Source organism: Silurus meridionalis, chromosome 2 (genome assembly GCF_014805685.1).
Source record: "Silurus meridionalis isolate SWU-2019-XX chromosome 2, ASM1480568v1, whole genome shotgun sequence".
In the NCBI taxonomy this organism is placed as follows: Eukaryota; Metazoa; Chordata; class Actinopteri; order Siluriformes; family Siluridae; genus Silurus; species Silurus meridionalis.
In genome coordinates this window covers 2217181-2238631 of record NC_060885.1, presented here as the reverse complement: position 1 = coordinate 2238631, position 21451 = coordinate 2217181, and the positions used below count along the sequence as shown (strand labels likewise).

At 42.3% G+C, this 21451-nt stretch overlaps 1 protein-coding gene across 2 annotated transcripts in view; it reads right to left on the bottom strand.

Moving 5' to 3' along the window:
• stox2a (storkhead box 2a) overlaps nt 1–21451 on the bottom strand; it is a 73725-nt gene that overhangs the window by 37025 nt on the left and 15249 nt on the right. The window contains exon 1 of one of the 2 annotated variants that reach the window (XM_046836496.1): nt 14482–15519. The exons of the other annotated variant lie outside the window; for it this stretch is intronic. Coding sequence (XP_046692452.1) covers nt 14482–14620 — 139 coding nt within the window. The 5' untranslated portion in view covers nt 14621–15519. Of the gene's footprint in view, nt 1–14481; nt 15520–21451 lie in introns of those variants that run through there. 2 annotated transcript variants of the gene reach the window in all.

Sequence of the window (21451 nt, the reverse complement as noted above, 5' to 3'; positions counted from 1 at the left end):
GAAGTTGATTCCTCTTCTCTCCAGCACGAACCTCGACCTCTCCAGGATCTTCTCAACCTGCTCCCTACTCTCACCACAAATCACAATATTATCCACAAACATCATAGTCCACAGAGACTCCTGTCTGACCTCGTCCTTCAACCTGTCCATCACCACTGCAAACAGGAAAGGGCTCAGAGCCGATCCTTGATGCAGTCCAACCTCTACCTTGAACCAGTCTGTCGTTCCTACTGCACACTTCACTGCTGTCACACTGTCCTCATACATGTCCTGCACCACCCTCACATACTTCTCTGACACACCAGACTTCCTCATACAATACCACAACTCCTCTCTCCACCCTGTCATACGCTTTTTTTAAATCCACAAACACACAATGCAATTCCTTCTGTCCTTCTCTATACTTCTCCACCTACATCCTCAAAGCAAATAATGCATATGTGGTGCTCTTCCTCTGCATGAAACCATACTGTTGCTCACAGATGGTCAGCCTGGCTTCCACTACTCTTTCCCATAACTTCATCGTGTGACTGATCAACTTTATTCCCCTGTAGTTACTGCAGGTCTGCACATCTCCCTTATTCTTAAAGATCGGTACCAGCACACTCCTTCTCCATTCCTCAGGCATCTTCTCACCTTCCAAAATCCTGCTAAACAATGTGGATAAAAACTCTACTGTCATCTCTTCTAAACATCTCCATGCTTCTACCGTTTTGTCAGCTGGCATCAGGCATACCACTTCCTCTTACTAATCCTATCCACTTCCTGCTTCACCATCTTCACATCATCCAACCTTCTCTCGCTCTCATTTTCCTCATTCATCAGCTGCTCAAAATACTCCCTCCATCTTCTCAACACACTCTCCTCACTAGTCAACACATTTCCATCGCCATCCTTTATTGCTTTAACTTGCAGCACATCCTTCCCAAGCTCGGTTCCTCTGCCTGGCCAATCGCTACAAATCCTTTTCTCCTTCCTTAGTGTCCAACTTCTCCTACAGCTCCTCATATGTCTTCTCCTTGGCTTTCGCCACATCCCTCTTCACCTGCTGCTGCATCTCCTTGTACTCCTGCCTACTTTTCTCATCACTCTGTCGATCCCAATTCTGTTTCTTCAACCTCTTTCTCCTTCTGCTCTCCTGCACTTCCTCATTCCACCACCACGTCTCTTTGTCTTCCTTTCTATTTCCAGATGTTACACCAAGTACCTTTCTAACTGTCTCCCTTCTCACTTCTGCAGTAGTTTCCCAATCATCCAGCACCACTTCACCACCACCGAGCTCCTGTCTGACCTCTTCCCTGAACCTCACACTACACTCTTCCTCCTTCAGTTTCCACCATCTTATTCTTCTTTCAGTCTTCACTTTCCTCCTCTTCTTCTTCACCTCCAAAACCATCCTACAGACCACCATCCGATGCTGTCCCCCGCCAACACCTTACAGTCTCCAATCTCCTTCAGGTTGCATCTCCTACATAGAACATAGTCTATATCATACCTACCATCACCTCCTCATCACCTCTGTTCCCTTCACCTACATGCCCATTAAAGTCTGCCCCAATCACCAATCTTTCATTCCTAGATTTACCTTCTACCACTTCATCTAACTCACTCCAGAATGTTTCCTTCTCCTTCATCTCACAACCCACTTGTGTAGCATAAGCACTGATGACATTTATCATCATCCCTTCAACTTCCAGCTTCACGTTCATCACCCTATCAGAAACTCTCTTCACCTCCACTACACTCTTACTGTACTCTTCCTTCAGAATCCCCCTACACCATTTCTCTTTCCATCCACACCATGATAGAACAATTTAAACACCTCCAATGTTCCTGGCCTTACTCCCTTTCCACTTGGTCTCCTGAACACACAACATTTTATCAGTCATAGTACCAACATTTAAAGTACCAACCCGAACCTCCACTCTCCTCCACTTCTCCTTTCCCTGCTGTCTCTGTAGACGTCTTCCTCCTCTCCTTCTCCTCCTTCAAACAACAGTAGCCCAATTTCCACCAGTACCCTGTTGGTTAACAATACCTGTGGCGGTTGTTGGTAACCCAGGCCTCGACCGATCCGCTATGAATTTGTGATCCGTATATTTGATTTGGTACACACAAAACTCCACATTTATTAGGGCTTGAGACCGACACTAAGAGTGACCTGACTTGCGCAACACTTATGGCTGTGTTTTGATGTTGAACTGATGCTGAACTGTATGTTGGCGATCAGAAGATACACCATGCGGCAATCAAAACAAGTTTAAAACAAAGCGTGCGCTCGACTCTGATTGGTGATTTGCTGCGTGTTTAAACAGTTACGTTTTTAGCCTCATAAATAAAAAGCAACGAATGATTTCCAAAATGCAGTTGAGTAAAAAGTAAAATATTTGATTTTAAAATGCAGTACTTAAGTACAGAATTGAATTACATTTACTTCATTACTGTGCAACACTGTTATAAGGAACAAACTTATAGACACTAAACTTATACATTCTTTTATACATTTTTATAACCTCTTTATCTGTGTAAAGCACACATTTGGGATGACATCATCATCATCTCAGAGAAGGTGTGTATCAGTCAAGGAAATGCAATGTGTGCTTCTGGATTAACCAGTTACGATCGCAGTGTTAGCACAGAAGCGTGTCATGTAGAAAATAGAAATGTGCTAAAGAAAAGCTTTTATATTTTGTATAAAAATATACATTTGAAAATACGTCCCTCCTGCTGTGAAAGCGATCATTTTAAAAACTTCTTCAAGCTTCTCTGAGGCTGTGATGTCAGTTCCAACTTTAAAAGCTCCAAAAAGTTCAATCTGAGTTCATCACTTAGCTTTATGTTCTAAAGTCATTATTTTTGCCTCTTGGGAAATCAGGAGCTGATCACAGCAAGTTGAATGATGTATGTTATGTTCCATATCTGGTTCCTCCAACCACAGCGACATAAACTATGAAACAGAAGCAGACATTTGCTGAAATGATCAGAGAACAGGGCCGACACACACTCGACAACATCGACGGATCAGACAAACACATATTCCTGATCTATTCCTTTAAACACACACACACACACACACACACAGACACACACACACACACATTCTCTTTTTGATTTCTCCATCTGTCTGATTCTCTCTCACTCTTTCATCAGACCTACTGCAGCTCGAGTTCATCTGTGGTTCACGGCGTCTGCAAAGCCGCTCACGCCGAGCCGAGTGTGTGACAAGTGTTTAAACTTCCTCACGTTGCTGTCCTACTTACAACCGCCAGGAGTCAAACTCCAGTCAAATTTACACATGAGAGACTCAACACACGGGTCACACAGGAGTCAAATTTACACACTGCAAACTCGCATCAGATCGCATCCTTCGTATACAATTCACAAGGAATATGACAATGTCAGGAAGTTCAGACACACACACACACTACGAGTCCCGTAGCAATCTGATCTGATGTGCAGAAAAGAGACGTGACCTGCAAATGACAAACAATGGGATTTAAACTTACAATTATATAAAACAAACTTGTTCATTCTTTATTAACGCATTATGCTGCTTTGAGACAGAGTCCATTGTTAAAAGCGCATAAAAGGTGTAATGTGATCACTTGCTTGCAGGTTTCCTCCATCATTTTCACACATTTATTACCCCAGTCGAGGGCTGGGTGATGTTAAAAATATTAAATACTATTTATTAGGGCTGTCAAAAACAACACGCTAATAACACGTTAACAAAAATTATTTTAACAGCTCGAATTTTATTAGCACGTAAATAATGCAGCGCGCATTTCTGTTTGACCATTTTTATAAAAAATATAAATAAATTAATATAAAAGAGGTGAAATTAATACCTTCAACGCAACACGTTTATTCATGACCTCCTTTTTTGTACTCAGATAAAAAATTATAATTAACTTCAGCAATAAATATTTTTTAAATCATTAAACATTTGTTTTACCGACGCGCCAAGTCTCAGATCAAGCACCAGAATCTGCCATGATGCAAACATCTGGCATTAAAAACCGTCCGTGTGGAAACATAGCAAAAGTTGCATTTGGTGTCCTGATGATTTGTGAATTTAAACACCATCATCACTTTAAAACATTTACAACAATATTTTGTCTTCATGCTCCATGCTGAGTTTATATGTAGTGATTATTCACAATTAAATATTTTAACCGATTGACAGCTCCAATATTAATATTACTATTGTTATTGAAACATTTTTTAAAAACATCAGACCCGGTAAGTCACACTGGGATAAGTCAGACCTGGGGTAAGTCACACTGGGATAAGTCAGACCCAGGGTAAATCACACTGGTATAAGTCAGACCCGGGGTAAGTCACACTGGGATAAGTCAGACCCGGGTAAGTCACACTGGGATAAGTCAGACCCAGGGTAAATCACACTGGTATAAGTCAGACCCGGGGTAAGTCACACTGGGATAAGTCAGACCCGGGTTAAGTCACACTGGGATAAGTCAGACCCGGGGTAAGTCACACTGGGATAAGTCAGACCCGGGTAAGTCACACTGGAGTAAGTCAGACCCAGCAAGTCACACTGGGGTAAGTCAGACACGAGGTAAGTCACACTGGGATAAGTCAGACCTGGGGTAAGTCACACTGGGGTAAGTCAGACACGAGTTAAGTCACACTGGGGTAAATCAGACCCGGTAAGTCACACTAGGGTAAGTTAGACCTGGGGTAGGTCATTCCTCTCAAAAGTTCATTCCCTGTATAACAGACCGACATCAATTCAACACATTACTGATCACCATTCTTTAAGACTCCTGGGGTTTTATTATCAAGTTTGCTAACACAAGGAATGTGTCACTGTGCTGAAAGTCTATTGGTAAAATATTGTATATATTTGAGGTAAAAAGGAGAAAGATTGATCCACAAATTTACAGTAGTTGTAAGCTTTATTTACACACCTTATATAGAGATATGTACAAATTGGAGGTAAGTGCAAATGCACTGTGGTAATGTAGGTGATGATAATATTAAATAGAAAAATAATATATTGCACATCTTTGCATATTGCACCAGTTTTGTAGACTGTGGTGATTTTAGGTGCAAGTTTCCTCACGCTGATGGTGTACAGTTCATAATGGTGGTCTGAGGAGCACCATTTACATTATTTGGCAGATATTACATTTATTTCATTCATACAACTAAACAGCTATGGGGTTAAGGGCCTTGCTCAGGGGCCCAGGAGTGGCAGCTTGGTGTGGCTGGGATTTCAGACCTTCAGATCCATTGGCATAACCACTAAGCTACCACCTTTCCAGAGCACTAACAATCTTCACAGCAGTCTGGATGGTCTTCTGTAGTCTTCTGTCTGATTTGGTAGCAGAATAAAACCAGACTGTAATGGATGTACAAAGGACAGATTCAATGGCAGCTAAGAAAAAAGTCATTTCATTAATTAACAATGTATGCCTTTAAGTTTATCCATAATGAGACAGAGGTGACTGTGGTGAGGGAAAATCTCCCTGAGATCGGAGAAAGTAGGAAGCTTTGTGGGAGTTAACCAGTGTCTAAGGGAACCTGCCCTCATCTACACACCTGAAAGTGTCATTTTAAATATAAATATATATAAATATTTCAGACAGAAATATCTGTTGAAACCTATTTAGAGCTTGTACATCCTGTAAAAAAAAAAAAAACCTGTTGAGTCTTATTATTGCAGTCAGAAATGTAGCCTGGTCTTGTTTTACTAATTAGCATAAAGAAGTCGGTTTATTACATTAACAACTGCTCAAACAGAAATGATTTATTTTGCATTTCAAAAGATCAAGTTGGGGCAGCTGGAAGCTCCTTTATACTGTGACGAGCTGCCGAGGTCAGCAAGAGCCGAAATCAATGCTGGTCTGTAGTTGATTATTGACTGCCAAATGGTGCCGTACACACACACACACACACACACACACACACACACACGAAAAGGCAGTATTTATTTTACATCTATTTCAAATACGCATTTTAGATCTAAAATCTAAATACTTTAATGTTTTGAATTTTTGTAGTTTTAAAACACTGTGAAAGACTTTGTAAGAAGTTCTACATAATGACATCATGAAATTGCAGCCTCTGATTGGTGCCTACTCAGTATTTTGCTCAGACTTGTTGAGATCAGAACAGAAAATTGTTCCATATGGAAGAAGGTGGTGAAGGTAAGTATCCTGCATGCATTCAGCTTTCAAATAGGCGTCCGATGATTAATAAATAAACAAATGAAGTAGCTGTTTAGTAGAATCATGATTTTGCAAACCACTGAATGAACCACTGCCAAAAACATAATATTTTATTATATTTATGATTAGAATCAAATGATTAATTAGTTAGAAACTGGTTACTATGAATGCAGGTGCCATCAGTTCTTCTTATGAATGACTTGTTTGTCATTAAGTCGGTGTTAATGATGTAAAGTTCCTTCGTTACCAAACACCAAGTAACTAAATTAGAACACAATTATGATTCATTCACAAACTATTCAATATTAAACTTTTACTGTTACTATAAAACTAAACTTCATGTGGGATTATTCATGTGAATAACTGCCTCATTAGTGATTAAGGCATTGGACTTTAGATCTAAAGGTTGTGAGTTCAAATCCCACACCAAGCTGCCACTCCTGGGCCCCCGGAGCAAGCCGTTTAACCCCATAACTGCTCAGTTGTATAAATAAGATAAATGTAACTCACTTTGGATAAGGGTGACTACCAAATGCCATAAAGGTAAATGAACATCAGATGGTAGACATTAAACATGTACAATTGTTGATATGGTGAAGGTGTCACCAGGACAGAGGAGATAACCATCAGTAAACTGCTGTGTTTTTAGAGAAATAAAGCACACTGGGACATGATGTTATAGGGAACCTCAGGCTGACAGGTTCTCTATACAGGAGCTGCGTCCCAAATCACATACTGCATGTAAAGGACACACATCCAGGTGTGAGGTACGAAATTGCAGAGTGCAGGTAAATAAGCCATGTAAAGCCCACCTAGCTGTGAAGAATCCTGTACATATGTGACTCTACAATACAGCTACAATAAGGCTTAATAGTGGTCAAGTAAAAAGATTACATTTATATGCATGAATATTAGGATAATGTGTGTTTGTGAGTGTGAATTGCTTGTATTTTTAATAATAATGAAGCTTTTGGAGCAACTCCTGATGCTGATTTTCATTCGATTTCTCATTTGACCGTTTTCTCCTCAAGCGCCTCAAATTCATCTTGTATTAACGATATACGAGGTGGTATCAAAATGTTTGGAGACTCATGGTGTAACTGGACTTATTCTCACCTACGTGCATTCGCACGTCGGCGATTTCATCATGGACAGTGAGTTCGAACCCAGAGTAAACTTAAAATTCTGCATGAAAATAGGCCAATCTGCCACAGAGACGTTTGACGTGACATACATTCAACATACGGTGATGCGGCAATGAGTGTTTAAAATAGCACGTGCGCTTCAAGAGCAGAAAATATCATTGGAAGACGATGAAAAATCAAGAAGACCTTCAACGAGCTCAAACGTGAAAATGTCAAACCCTTTCGGCAACTCATGCATGATGATCGTCGAAGAACAATCCACATGATCTCACTTCCGTTTCCTGCCTACGTGCCAGATTTTGGCCTCATCGGACTTCAACCTCTTCCCAAAGATGAAGATCCGACTCGCCGTTTTGACACTGTTGCAAATATCCGGCGTGATCAGATCTATGCAGGTGGAACAGAAGTACCGTAATTTCCGGACTATAAAGCGCACCCAAATATAAGCCGGACACACTGAATTTTACAAATATTTTTATTTTGAACATAAATAAGCCGCACCTGTCCATTAGTGTCTACACTAATGAGTTTTACACAGGCTTTAATAAAAGACACCTTACACACGGTGTAACGGGTGAAATATTTTGTGGCTCCTTTAGGAGCATAGCGGTATTTCGGGAATAGCCTGCCACTGCATTCTTCCGCTATTACTGCATGTGTACAAGACGAGGAATATGTCCTTATTATTTTCTAATGCTCATTTCTAAGTTTCTTTGACTAACCCGTAACGCTGCTGCCAAGAAAAATAACAATAACAAGTATAACAAGCACAAGTTTTGAAAACCTGTCTGTGCTTATATGATTTCACCCAGACTCAACTCGCTACAACGGCTTGTATCTAAACAGTAGCTGACCAAGAAAGTCATTGTTCACTGTCTTCCTCCTTCCTTTCACAACTATTTCTCTCTGGAGTTTATCTTTTGGCATCGTCGTGCGTTTAAAAAATCACCCGGTAAAGTTTTTTCTCCCGATGCCGTGCAGCTAAGAAAACAGGTGAAGTGCGTTTTTTCGTTTCCGTTCAGAAATTTCATTGGTCTAATGTTATGGGGTTCAGTTTTTGGCTTGAAGTTTGTGAAACCAGGAAAAACCCTGAAAAAAAATCATAAATTAGCCGCTTCGTTGTTTAAGCCGTGGGGTTCAAAACATGGGAAAAAAGTAGTGGCTTATAGTCTGGAAAATACGGTGCACTGCTAGGTTACTCATAATCGGAAGATTTAAACACATGGAGAAGCACCTGATAGGCTATGGCACTGGCAGCCAGAGAGCCAATCAGCACACAGATAGAGTTTCATAGTTGTAAAAGATTATTCACTGGTAACTTTCTACATTTGAGAGGAGAGTATACTCTACATAGTATTAGTGTATACTGTATATTACATTATTTGGAATACAAGTAGTACATCTGACTATCTGTTTGTCTGCATCTCATTAAAGTCCTGACCAATCACAGATTTAACACTTGTTGAGTGATGGAACCAATTAATGGATCCAGTCTCAGTCACTAACATCTGCATTGTTACACCACGTCAAGGTGTTCAGATGACTGCATTATTAACATTTACATGTCATAATCAGGCTTCTTTCATGCTCCACAAACACACACACACACACACACACACACACACACACACACACACACACACACACACACACACACAGTAATGAGAACAGAGCTTCCCCAGATATCACAATCAATAAAACATAACTGCTGGTTTCATTGGTTTTGAAGAAAAACTCCTATAGCAGAAAGTCACACCATCCTGACACACACACACACACACACACACACACACACACACACACACACACACACACAGGCAAGACTGAGACATACAAATGGACGAGAAAGCCTGAGATGCTGCTATTCTTAGTTGTATTTCTGCCAGGCAAACACAGTGGCAACATTTCATTGCACACACACATACACTCACACACACACACACACACACACACACACACACACACACACACACACACACACACACACAGTATTATGCCACTTCATGGTTTCTTCTTTATAGAGTCTCAGGGTGTTTTCCTTTAAAACTTATTACATGTAGAAGTTATGTTTGTAATCTTTTTTGTAAAGCTGCTTTCGGACAGTGTTTATTGTTAAATTACTTTAAATGCGTAAATTATACTTGACATTTCAGAGACTTTTGTATGCCGGAGGATCAAAAGTACAAAAGAACAAAAATTCTGAGTTCACTGCACTTCAGTATCCCACACACTTCAGTACATTCCATACCTACTCATACAAATGCTCAAAAGTATTGGCACACCCGACCTTTCCAGACATATGTGGTCCCTAGACTGCTGCTACAAAATTGTACGCACAATGGTATCAGACGTCTTTGGATTCCGTAGAATTAAATTTTCCCTTCTTTTGAACTATGAGATCCAGACCTGTTCCCTCATGACAATGCGCCCGTTCACAAAGCCAGCTTCATAAAGATCTGCTTTCCATGGATTGGAAGATGTGGAAGATCTCCCCGCTCTAAACCCTATTCAACACCTTTGGGATCGATGTGAATGCTGACTGCACTTCAGGCTTCCTCAACTACATCGGTACCTGACTTTACTAACACACTTGTGGCTGAATGAATCTCCACAAAATCCCCACAAAATCAAATGAAACATCTTCCCAGAAGAGTGGAGCTTATAAGAACAGCAAAAGGAGACTAAATGTGGAATTAGATGCAAAAAAAAGAAGCACAAAGCAATTTTTTGGTCATGGTACAACATATTACATGTACTACAGTATTGTCTGTACTTCAGTATTGGAATGTAAACTCAGTGCTCAGTACACCATTTGAGACACAGCAAATGTGGACCAAAGTTTTTACGATTGTTATTATTCAATATCAAGAATCTGAGAGGTGTAAATGTTGTGCGAAAATCAAACAGAAATGTTGTAAGTATTTCTTGCAATCTAAACAAGAAGAAAAAACCAGCAAGAGAAAGGTTAGAGAAAAGAAACCCAGATTCAGGACCCGAGACATGTCCCGCATCCTACATCCTCTTCTCTGAAAAGACAGGATTCCGACTGTCTCCTCTGTTTTGAGGGTCAATGCGACGCCTACAATAGTGATGGTCGTTTATGAACGATACGTTCATTTTGAACAAGTCTTTAATGTGACTCAGAAGAACGAGTCGTCTCAATGAGTGAGACGTTCATCTTAAATGAGTCTTTAATGTGACTGAGAAGATTGAGTCGTCTCAATGAGTGATTAATTAATTTTTTACTGGACGCACATGAGCAAAACATCTCCGTAGGTTATGTGCAGGAAACAGAATTGAGTAGTTCATCTCATGAGTCCTCAGGATGAATCCTCGTTCATCCTTTTATAACGTGACTCCAATTGATCCTACACAATGCAATAGATCAGTTTTTTTTTTTCTAAATAATGTTCAACATTATTGTTGAACTACAGTTTAAGATGGTGTATGTGGACATATTTGGGATCTGCTTATTGATATTGTAACATTTAATATTATGTCTGAAGAAAGAAATGGAAATGAACTAAACGACTCAATAAAGATTTGTTCATTATGATGAATAAGATTCAAAGAACCGAGTCACTAAAATGATCCGATCTTTTCATCACTAAGTGACACTGATGCTGACTGGAGGTGGAGATTGCAGTTTCACACACGGCTTTTCACTTGATCCCTCCCTCTTTTCCTCACTATCCCTCGTTCTCCCTCTCCCTCTTCCTCCTTTCCTCCCACCCTCCCTCCTTTCTTCTTTTACGCGTGTTACTACAGATGCTCGGTTATTAATGCACCACCGTGGCCTCCTTTTTCTCCCACGCCTAAATCACAGCCTCTGCTGCAGCTGGGACAGTGCCTGCAAGTGTGTGTGTGTGTGTTAAACAGAAAGCAACTGCATCTCTGTATATTAGGAGGAACAGTAACTCAAAAAACAAATAATAATGGGAAATTAATCAATAATAATAACGTTATGAAGAGGGAAAGAAAGAAAAATAGTACAAGACCATTTTTACTTTAAAATGTCTCTAAAGACACGTTACGTGAGGATCAAGCATCTCTAAACACATAACAAGAGGTCCAAAATGTTCTAAACACACGTAAGAAGAGGTCCAAACCTCTCTAAACACGTCATGAGAGATTCAAATGTCTTTAAACATTTGACAACAAACGAGTGGTCCGAAGACCTATAAAAAAACGTAACATGAGGTCCAAATGTCTCAAAACACACATAACAAGAGGTCTCTAAACATGTCCTGTGAGAAGCAAACGTCTCAACACGAAACAGGTGCTCCATACGCCTCTAAATACACGTAACCAGATGTCCAAACATCTCTAAACATTAAAGGAGAACTCTAAAACTCTCTAAATACATAACAAGAGGTCCAAACGTCTCTAAACACATGATGAGAGAAATAAATCCAATTTAATAAAATAATTATATAATATTATTTGATAAAATAAATCCATTTGGTATAACGTTACCAAACAGGTGAACATCATGGTGAACTAGGATTATGATGAACAGGCTAACAAATAATTTAGCGTTAGATCAAATAAACTAGCATAGTGTGTGTGTGTGTGTGTGTGTGTGTGTGTGTGTGTGAATTTTAGCATGTGACAATTTGTAAGTGTAGTGCAAACTAACACATACTAGCATTACAATGAACAGGCTAAACCATTTTAACTAGCATTAAAACAAGCGCTAGTAAAGACATTCAGAGATATTAGCATGAATGAGGAACATGCAAAATAGCATACAGGGGTGGTACAATAAGATTAAACCACAAACTAGCAGCAACATCAAAAGGTTAACCCCTTAAACCAGCATTATTTGTAATAATTTAAGCCTCAAAGTAGCAGATTAGCCATTAACCTAGCATTGTAGTACAAAGGAAAAGGGACTGAACATTTCAGTCACTAAATTGACATTTTATATCAGTAATGTTACATTAATATAGCAGTAAACGAGCTAATAAACTCGTTCCACAACAAACAAAGCCTACCTATTAGCATTATTATAAATAGGATAAGCAATGATCTAGCACTGAAATAAACAGGTTAATATACCAGCCAAATCAAAAGCTAATTTGACTTATACATGTATGTGTGTGTCCTCAAAATGTTTTAATCTGATTTTTGGTCATTAGACAAAAAAATATACAAAACACAAAAACGAAATAAAATAAATTAGCACTTTAGAGAAGCGCTAACACAATTCATCAATTCATTACAGATTTAATACAGGATATTTATATATTTAAAGCTTGTTTAAAGACGTTTTCTTGTGTTTTGACAACCAACGCAACTAGATACCAATGAACTTATAAAAACAATAATGGCTATAAATAACGTTAATTTGTTAGCTCATCTGTTAGTTATTCAATGCTAGTTTGTAAGTAGCCAGGTACTGAAAGTTCCTGAGGTAATATTTGTGTATACTTTTTAATATTTAGACTGAAAGGAAAATCTCTAAAGTACAAATTAAAACATAAGTCTAATATTCATTTTATATTATTTATTGGTTTCATAGCATGCTAATTGATACAAAAGAATAGAAATGCAAGACGTTTTTAGTCACAAAATGTACTGAAATATTACCTCATGAACTACATTTATAAAACATGGACAAGCTAGGATGGTAGAAAACAACAAATACAGAAAGTAGCACACACGGTTTAATGCTAATTCACGTATTACCCTATTTACAGTAATGCTAGTTTGTGATTAGCACACTCTTTAATTCATGAGGTAATATGTGACATTAAGTGATAAATAAATATGTGTAATATTAGTTTTTTTATTCGTTCGTTTGTTGAACACTGCGATTCGACTTGCTACAAAGGAAGCGTGACGCAGAAAATTTTCGGTTAGGAAAATACACAACAAAAAAATGACCTCAAGATTTATCGAATGAAAGCGTATGTCGTCGGCGCTAACACACACCTCTTCGAACGAAACAATGCAAACGCACAAACAATAACAAACAGATCATGGGTTTCTTTTTATGGGAAAAAAGAAGGTTGCAAATACATTTTTGAATTTTAGACACCAAAGCTAAGCCAAAAAAACTCCTCTCGCTTAATTTAATCTCGTCGATACGAGGCTGAGGAAAAAAACTAAACGACGGTACTTCACAATCAAATGCGCTATAATAGCGACTTTGTGTCTAGCATGCTAGCATCGAGTGCGCAAGAGGGTTAGCCTGGAAGCTAACGACGTCAGCTAGGCTAACTCTCCTCACCCTCCCTTCTCTGCTGGCAGCACATTCACACAGATACAATTACACACCGTCACATGCTAAACACACACACACACACACACACACACACACGTTTTGATAACAAAAATTTACAGTGTGTTTCAGTGAGATGAAGAGAAAACAGACACGACTCAGACACTTCGTTTCCTCATCTCTTTCTCTCTCTTTATTCCTCCTTCTCTCTTTCGGACCGAAGTGACGTTTGACACGGGTTTCGTCAGTGCACCACGAGCGCTGCTGTCCTGCGCTAACACACACACCAGGACGACGTAACCGTCGCCAAAATGGAGGGAAAAAAACAGACGCTGGATCCCTTTCCACTCTATTTTTCCTTCCCCTTTCTCTCCTCTCGCACTAGCTACCTATCCCACATTCTCTCTCATTCTCTCTCTCTTTTTTTCTCACGCTCTCTCATTCTCTCCCTCATTCTCTCACCACTCTCATTTTCGTCTCGGCTATGAAAAGCAGCTGAGGCGAGAGAGCACACAATCTGGCGGCGTGAATTTTCCTCCACGTCCTCGGTGATGTAATTCCCAAAACCGAGGACCAAAATGGTGGATAAGGGCTTATCAGCTTCCTGTTTTTTAATTCCCTGTCTCTCGTTATCTTATCTCAAGACCTCAATATCGCTCGGGGAAAGGCATGAACAACAACCACACACACACACACACACATACACACACACACACACAAGCTCCAATGAAGAAAAACGGGAACCAGGCCCAGACACTAGAGCTTGATGCTATGAGGATGCTAGCAGGCTAAGAATGTATGTGTGTGTGTGACAAATAAACCCGAACTATATCTTAATATAGATTTTTCACTAGCTGAACAATGAATGTGTATTTTGGGGTATTTAGGACGCTAGGCTGATATAAGTTGCACCCACCTTGAGCGATGTAGGGCGCGAGAGGGGGCAAAGAGGGGGGGAAGTGCTTGTGGAGCCGGTAGTCCTTGTCGCGTTCGGAGCCCAGATCGGGTCCGTCCGGACCGGGCCATGCCCGCCGCAGGTTGCGCGTTTTCTTCATCTTTGCGTCGGAGGAGGACGGGGATGGGAACGGGGCAGAAAGGGGGTAAAAGGGGTTAAGGGGTAGGGAGGAAAGGGGGGGGTGCAGATGTGATGCTTTAGTCCTCCCACATTGGAATGGGGCACCCCGGTCCTAGCATCAGACTAGATGCATGGTTTCTTCACACACACACTCGGGCACACACACACACACACCCAAACACACACACACACGCTAGGAACGACACACAGGCTCGGCTTGAGCCAATCCGAATGACCCGAAGCCACACATCGGGATACCCACTCTGCAGAACGTACATTAAGAACGATGGAGAGAAGGATACCGGATTCAAGCCTTGGATTTAGAGGGAGGGAGGGAAGGAGGGATGGAAGAAGGGAGGGAAGGATACTGCGGAGAGAGGGAGAGAGAGAGAGAGAGAGAGAGAGAGAGCGCGAGGCCTGCGTGTCCAACAATAGCTTCGTTCAACGCCACACAGAGACAAAAGGCCTCCGCTGGGAACGAGAGAACGCAAAAAAAACCGAGTGCAACCCTTGAGGAGGAGGCAACCTCGAAAAAACGTGAAGCAGGAAACAGAAGGCTGGGGCACTCATCCGCCGTCCTCCGCCGTCCTCCTCTAGCCTCGAAAAACAACAAGACCACCAGCAGCAGCAGCAGCAGTGGCAGCGAGCCGATGGATGAGAGACGGATAAAAGGAGAAAAAAAGATGGAGGCTGAAAGAAATAGAAAGAGAGACGCTGCTCCTCTTTTGTTCAGTAAATCCACGCTGAAGGAGGACACTCACTCATTCACACGCCTGCATCCCTTCTTCCTTTGCTGCTACTGCCAGCACCTTCCGCTGATGGGGTGTGTGTGTGTGTGTGTGTGTGTGTGTGTGTGTGTATGTGTGTGTGTGTGTGCGTGCGTGCGTGCGTGTGAGGATGGGGAACGAGGGAGGGGGAGAGCGGGAGACCGAGCGATCAAGTGTGAGTGCACATGTCTGACAGAGAGAGAGAGAGAGAGAGAGAGAGAGAGAGAGAGAGAGAGAGGGAAGGAGGAGATGAAGAGATGGAGAGCTTGTGTGGCAAACAAGAAAAAAAATTATAAGAAAAAATATGAAAATATCACTTAAGCGAAACAACTTATTCAGAAACGACTGGAGGAAAATTGCTGATGGAATCTGAAACGGGATTTTATTAACCCCATACTCCCTCTATCACTCTCTCACTCTCTCTCACTATCACCTTCTCACACTTTCTATCACTATTGCTTTCACCCTCTTACTTTCTCTATCACTCTTTCTTTATGACTCGATCACTCTCTAGTTTTATCTAGCGTTCTTTATCACTCTCTCACACTTTAACTATATCACTCCATCACACACTCATGTGCAGGTGGTGCGTGTGTGTGTGAGTGTAGAGGAGTGCGTTAGTGGTTGGGACATTGTGTGTGTGTGTGTGTGAGAGAGTGTAGAGGAGTGCGTTAGTGGTTTGGACATGGAGTGTGGGCGGTGTGTGTATGTGTAAAGGAGTGTGTGTTAACAGTTGGGACACAGTGTGCGGGTGGTTTGTGTGTGTAGAGGAGTGTGTTAGCCATTGGGACATTGTGTGTGTGTGTGTGTGTGTGTGTGTGTGTGTGTGTGAGTGTAGAGGAGTGCGTTAGTGGTTTGGACATGGTGTGTGTGTGTGTGTGTGTGTGTGTGATTGTGTAAAGGAGTGTGTGTGTGTGTGAAGGAGTATGTGTTAACAGTTGGGACACAGTTTGCAGGGGTTGTGTGTGTGTGTGTGTGTGTGTGTGTGTGTGTGTGTGTGTGTGTGTGTGTGTGTGTGGAAGAGTGAGTGTTAGCCGTTGGGACATGGTGTGCGGTGGTGTGTGTGTGTGTGTGTATGTAGCAGAGTGTGTGTTAACAGTTGGGACACGGTGTGTGGGTGGTGTGTGTGTAGGGAAGTGTGTTTTAGCCAATGGGACATGGTGTGCGTGTGTGTGTGTGTGTGTGTGTGTGTGTGTGTGTGTGTGTGTGTGTGTGTTAGCCGTTGGAACACAGTTTGCGGAGGGTTGTGTGTGTGATTGTAGAGAAGTGTGTGTAAGCTGTTGGGACACAGTGTGCGGTGGTGTGTGGGTGTGTGTGTGTAAGAGTGTAGAGGTGTGTTAGCTGTTGGGACACGTGTGTGTGTGTGTGTGTGTGTGTGTGTGTGTGTGTGTGTGTGTGTGTGAGTGTAAGAGTGTAGAGGAGTGTGTAAGCTGTTGGGACATGGTGAGCGGGTGGTGTGTGTGTGGAGGAGTGTGTTAGCTGTTGGGACACGTGTGTGGGTGGTGTGTGTGTGTTTGTGTGTGTGTGTGTGTGTGTAGAGGAGTGTTTGTTAGCTGTTCGGACACGGTGAGCGGGTGGTGTGTGTGAGTGTGGAGGAGTGTGTGTTAGCTGTTGGGACACAGTGTGCGGGTGGGGTGTGTGTGTAGAGGAGTGTGTGTTAGCTGTTGGGACACGGTGAGCGGGTGGTGTGTGTGTGTGTGTGTAAGAGTGTAGAGGAGTGTGTTTGTTAGCTGTTCGGACACGGTGAGCGGGTGGTTTGTGGGTAGAGGAGTGTGTGTTGGCTGTTGGGACACGGTGAGCGGGTGGTGTGTGTGTGTGTAGAGGTGTGTGTTAGCTGTTGGAACACGGTGAGCGGTTGGTGTGTGTGTTAGCTGTTGGGACACAGTGAGCGGGTGGTGTGTGTGTGTAGAGGAGTGTGTGTTAGCTGTAGGGACACGGTGAGTAGGTGTTGTGTATGTGTAGAGGAGTGTGTGTTAGCTGTTGGCTGTAAGTACTGAATTTATACTGGTTTCTCCTATCAGTTCTCCTGCTAAAAAGGTCATGTTGTCTAATGTCCCTCCCTTTCTAAGTGATGAGCCAATAATTAAAGAGCTGTCTCGGTACAGGCGACCCGTCTCCCCCATGTAGAAAATCCCCCTCGGCTGTAAGTACCAACTGGTTAAGTACTCGGGGTCTTTAAGGAGGATGTTTTTATGGTTCTTAATAAAGGTCTTGACAACCTTAACATCTTTGCATCCACTGATGCTGAAATTAAATGTTGTAAATGTAGTCAGATAAGGATCTTGTCCACACCTGTCCTGAAAGACAAAGTGACCAAGCTGTTTCCAAACGACCGGGTCAGGAAGCAGATGAACCTGCTGGAGTCGTTCCCCCTGCGGCTACAACTCGCCCTGCTGCTGAAAGCCCCACAACTGCTGCTGTACCAGGGCCCAGGGAGCATGAGCCCCAAGCTCAGACTGCAGCCCAGAGGTCCACTAATGACAAAACCACCCGAGAGAAGCCCTGCTTGGCCAAACCGGACCCGGAGAAGCCCTGCTTGGCCGAACCGGACCGGGAGAAGCCCTGCTTGGCCGAGCCGGACCGGGAGAAGCCCTGCTTGGCCGAGCCGGACCGGGAGAAGCCCTGCTTGGCCAAACCGGACTGGGAGAACCTGTGCGAAACCGATAAAGTCTCCGTGGATTCTGGAGCAGCCTGCACTAACGGAGGCAGGCACAGGGGTGCAGAGCTGTTGCCAGGAATGCAACTAGAAGCGAGCAAAACTATATGACCTTATAAATCAGAAACATGTTAATGTTATGCTGCAGGAAACTGACAGTGATACCAGAAATAATGCTAAATGGGTGAAGGAGTGGGGAGGGTTGGCAATTTTAAATCGCCACACGTCACTAAGTGGTGGTGTTCACTTGCTTTGCAGAAAAAGTTTGAATCTGGAAGCTTTTAAAAATTAGCGCTTTTTATAAAAATTAGGTTTTAGTTTTTATCTGTGTGTACGCTCCCACCAGTGCAGTGGAGAGAATTAGTTTTTTACACAAACCTAACAATGTTATTTTTAACTGAGCACTGCAGGGTTTTTAATTTTGGGGTGATTTTAATTGTACAGCAGAAAATACAAACAGAAATAATGCAGAACCTCATCCAGCTTCCCGTAAGCATCTGTGGGAGTTGGTGGAGACCCAAAATCTCTGTGACATACGAAAAAATTTAAATAAAAAACAGAGACAGTATACATGGGCCCACAGCATAGACAACACGCTCTCCCTGGCAAGAGTAGATCCATTCTATGGTTTTGAGCATGAACTGACTTATTTTATAAAGTGTTTTATATTTTCAGTAGGCATCTCAGAACACTGCATGGTCCAATGTACCATCAGTAAAAAGAATATTAAACCCAAGAGCGCCTACTGGTGTTTTAACACTGCACTTTTAGAAGATGCTAATTTTAGAGAGTCTTTCATTTTTTTATGGAATTGTTTTAAACTAGAGAAGGTAGGGTCCCTGGTGGTCTAGTGGTTAGGATGGGGCGCTCTCACCGCTGCGTTCGATCCCCGGTCAGGGAACCAACCCCAGCCACTTTTAGTGCCGGTCCCAAGCCCGGATAAATAGAGAGGGTTGCGTTAGGAAGGGCATCCAGCGTAAAAACATGTGCCAAATCAAACATGCGGATGATCCGCTGTGGCGACCCCTAATGGGAGAAGCCGAAAAAAAGTTTTTTAAACTAGAGAAGGCAGCTTTTAACTCCCTACAGCAGTGGTGGGATGTGACAAAGCATGGAGAATGGGCGGGCGCCCAGTATAGATGGTCACCCTGTGGAGTTTTTCAAGGCATTCTGGGCAGTAATAGGGCAGGACATGCTGGATGTTCTGCTGGAGGTTCTAAGGGACATTGTGATGAAAGGTCATCTACTATCGAGCTGCAGGAGAGCTATACTGTCCTTGCTGCCGAAAAAGGGAGACCTGACCCACCTGAAGAACTGGCGCCCAGTGTCACTACTGCAAACTGCTATCAAAAGCATTAGCATCGAGATTGACGAAGGTGATGGAGATCATTCACCATGACCAGACGTACTGTGTGCCAGGAATGTAGATTTTTGATAAAGTACTTAATTAATGACATTTTGGACGTCTCCAGGCTAACGCGCTTAAAGACTGGTCTAATTCTCCTAAACCAGGAAAAGGCTTTTGACCGGGTTGAGCATGAATACTTGTGGAAGGTGCTGAAAAGCTTTGGGTTCAACCCTGGTTTCATAGCCATGATCAGGGTGTTGTACAGTGAAATTAAGAGTATACTGAATGTCAACGCTGGTTTATGTGCCCCTTTTAGAGTGTACAGAGGGATCAGGCAGGGCTGTTCATTGTCAGGAATGTTGTACACTCTAGCTAATTAACCTCTTTTAATTAATCTAAGAAGTCATCTTTCAGGTTTTAATATCACACACGCTAGTGCTTCACTTTACCTGTCAGCATATGCAGACGACTTGGCTGTAACGGTGGGTCCCAGACTGAGGTAGATGTTTTAATTTAATAAAAGACTTTGAGATTTTATCTGCTTGTGGACTTGTTTTAGGATGGTCTGCACTGGATTCCTCAGACTGTCCTCTATCTGCCCAAGGGGGAAGGGGAGCAGGGGCTGGTTCATCCAGTTTATCCAAAGACTCCTAACCAGGCCCAGAAACCTGGTATGGAGAATAGCAACCAATGGATGTTTGCAAATGGTGGGAGGACTGGGACTGGACATCTGGTGTACGAGAGTCGTCTGGACATCTCCGGTGCGACCACCCCCACACTGTCCAGAGCTCTGATCTCCTCAAAGATCATCACACTCTGGGAGATGGTGAACATTGCAGGGACAGACCTGTCACGAGGGGAGGACCTGGCAGCACGTATTGGACTCTGGTCCCTGTGCATCACTAACCAGCTCCTACACCACTGGAGGTCCACACCAACAGCAGAAGAGTGTGTTCAGCTGAAGGACTACAAAATTGGTGAAAGCAGTCCTGCAGAGGAGGAACCCTTTCCCCAGCTGGACATCGCTCCTGACCTCAACGGGTATGAAGGCCCCCTCCTGGAGTGCAGGGGTGAAGGGGAGATAGACTTTGGGACAGCGTTTGGGAAGCTGCTCTACAGGGCCTGTGTTAAGGTTTTAAATAAGAATAAACTGAGTGGGAGGGTGGACCCCCAGTGGAGAAATGTTTTTGGTTTTAGTGATGATATTAAACCAGAGTGGAGACACTGTACAAACCACCGTTAACCAAAAAAGCTGCCAACCTCCAGTGGAGGATTTTAAACTGCATCATCTCTGTGAACTCTTTTATTAGTATTTTAAACCCTGATGTTCTACAGGACGGTCTGTTCACAGAGAGAAATTGTTTTTCACAATTTGACTCACTGCTCCAGACTACAGTCACTGTTTGTGCTTTTCAAACGTATTTTAAGTTCCTTTAATGTGATTTTACTCTTCAGTGTTTTATTCTTGGTTTTAAGTACGTCAGGAGAAACAGGTTCATGTGCCAACTCATTCATTTTATTTTTGGCAGGAGAAAATGGCCACATACCTGAGCAGGAAAACAAAATAACACAAAATGCTGACTATGACACAATCAGGATCTTCTCCAGACTTTCAGGATCTTCTCCAGATATTTTGGTTGATTTGAATTTTTCTAAGTTTATGGGAGATCTGAAGATGTTTGAGGCTGTGTGGAAGCTCTGTGTTCTATTAAAGAGGAAGAATTGCACTTTGCACCAGAACTAAACTAAATGATCACACACCCCTTTCCCAACCCTTAACTGTCATTGTCTGATTAGATGTATGTCTAGATATTTATTTATGTATTTATTTATTAATTCAGTCTCCAATTAATTACACCTCCAGAAGCATGACAATGGATTTGGACTGTAATTAAGAGAGTTTATGACAGTGGCTCATGCCTGCAATGGCTATTCACAGTGTTACACTCGAGTCTCCATCAGCTGATCACCTCAATAACCCCAGTCAATCACAGTGACACCAGCCAATCACAGGCATCTGAAAACTCATGTATGTGGAAG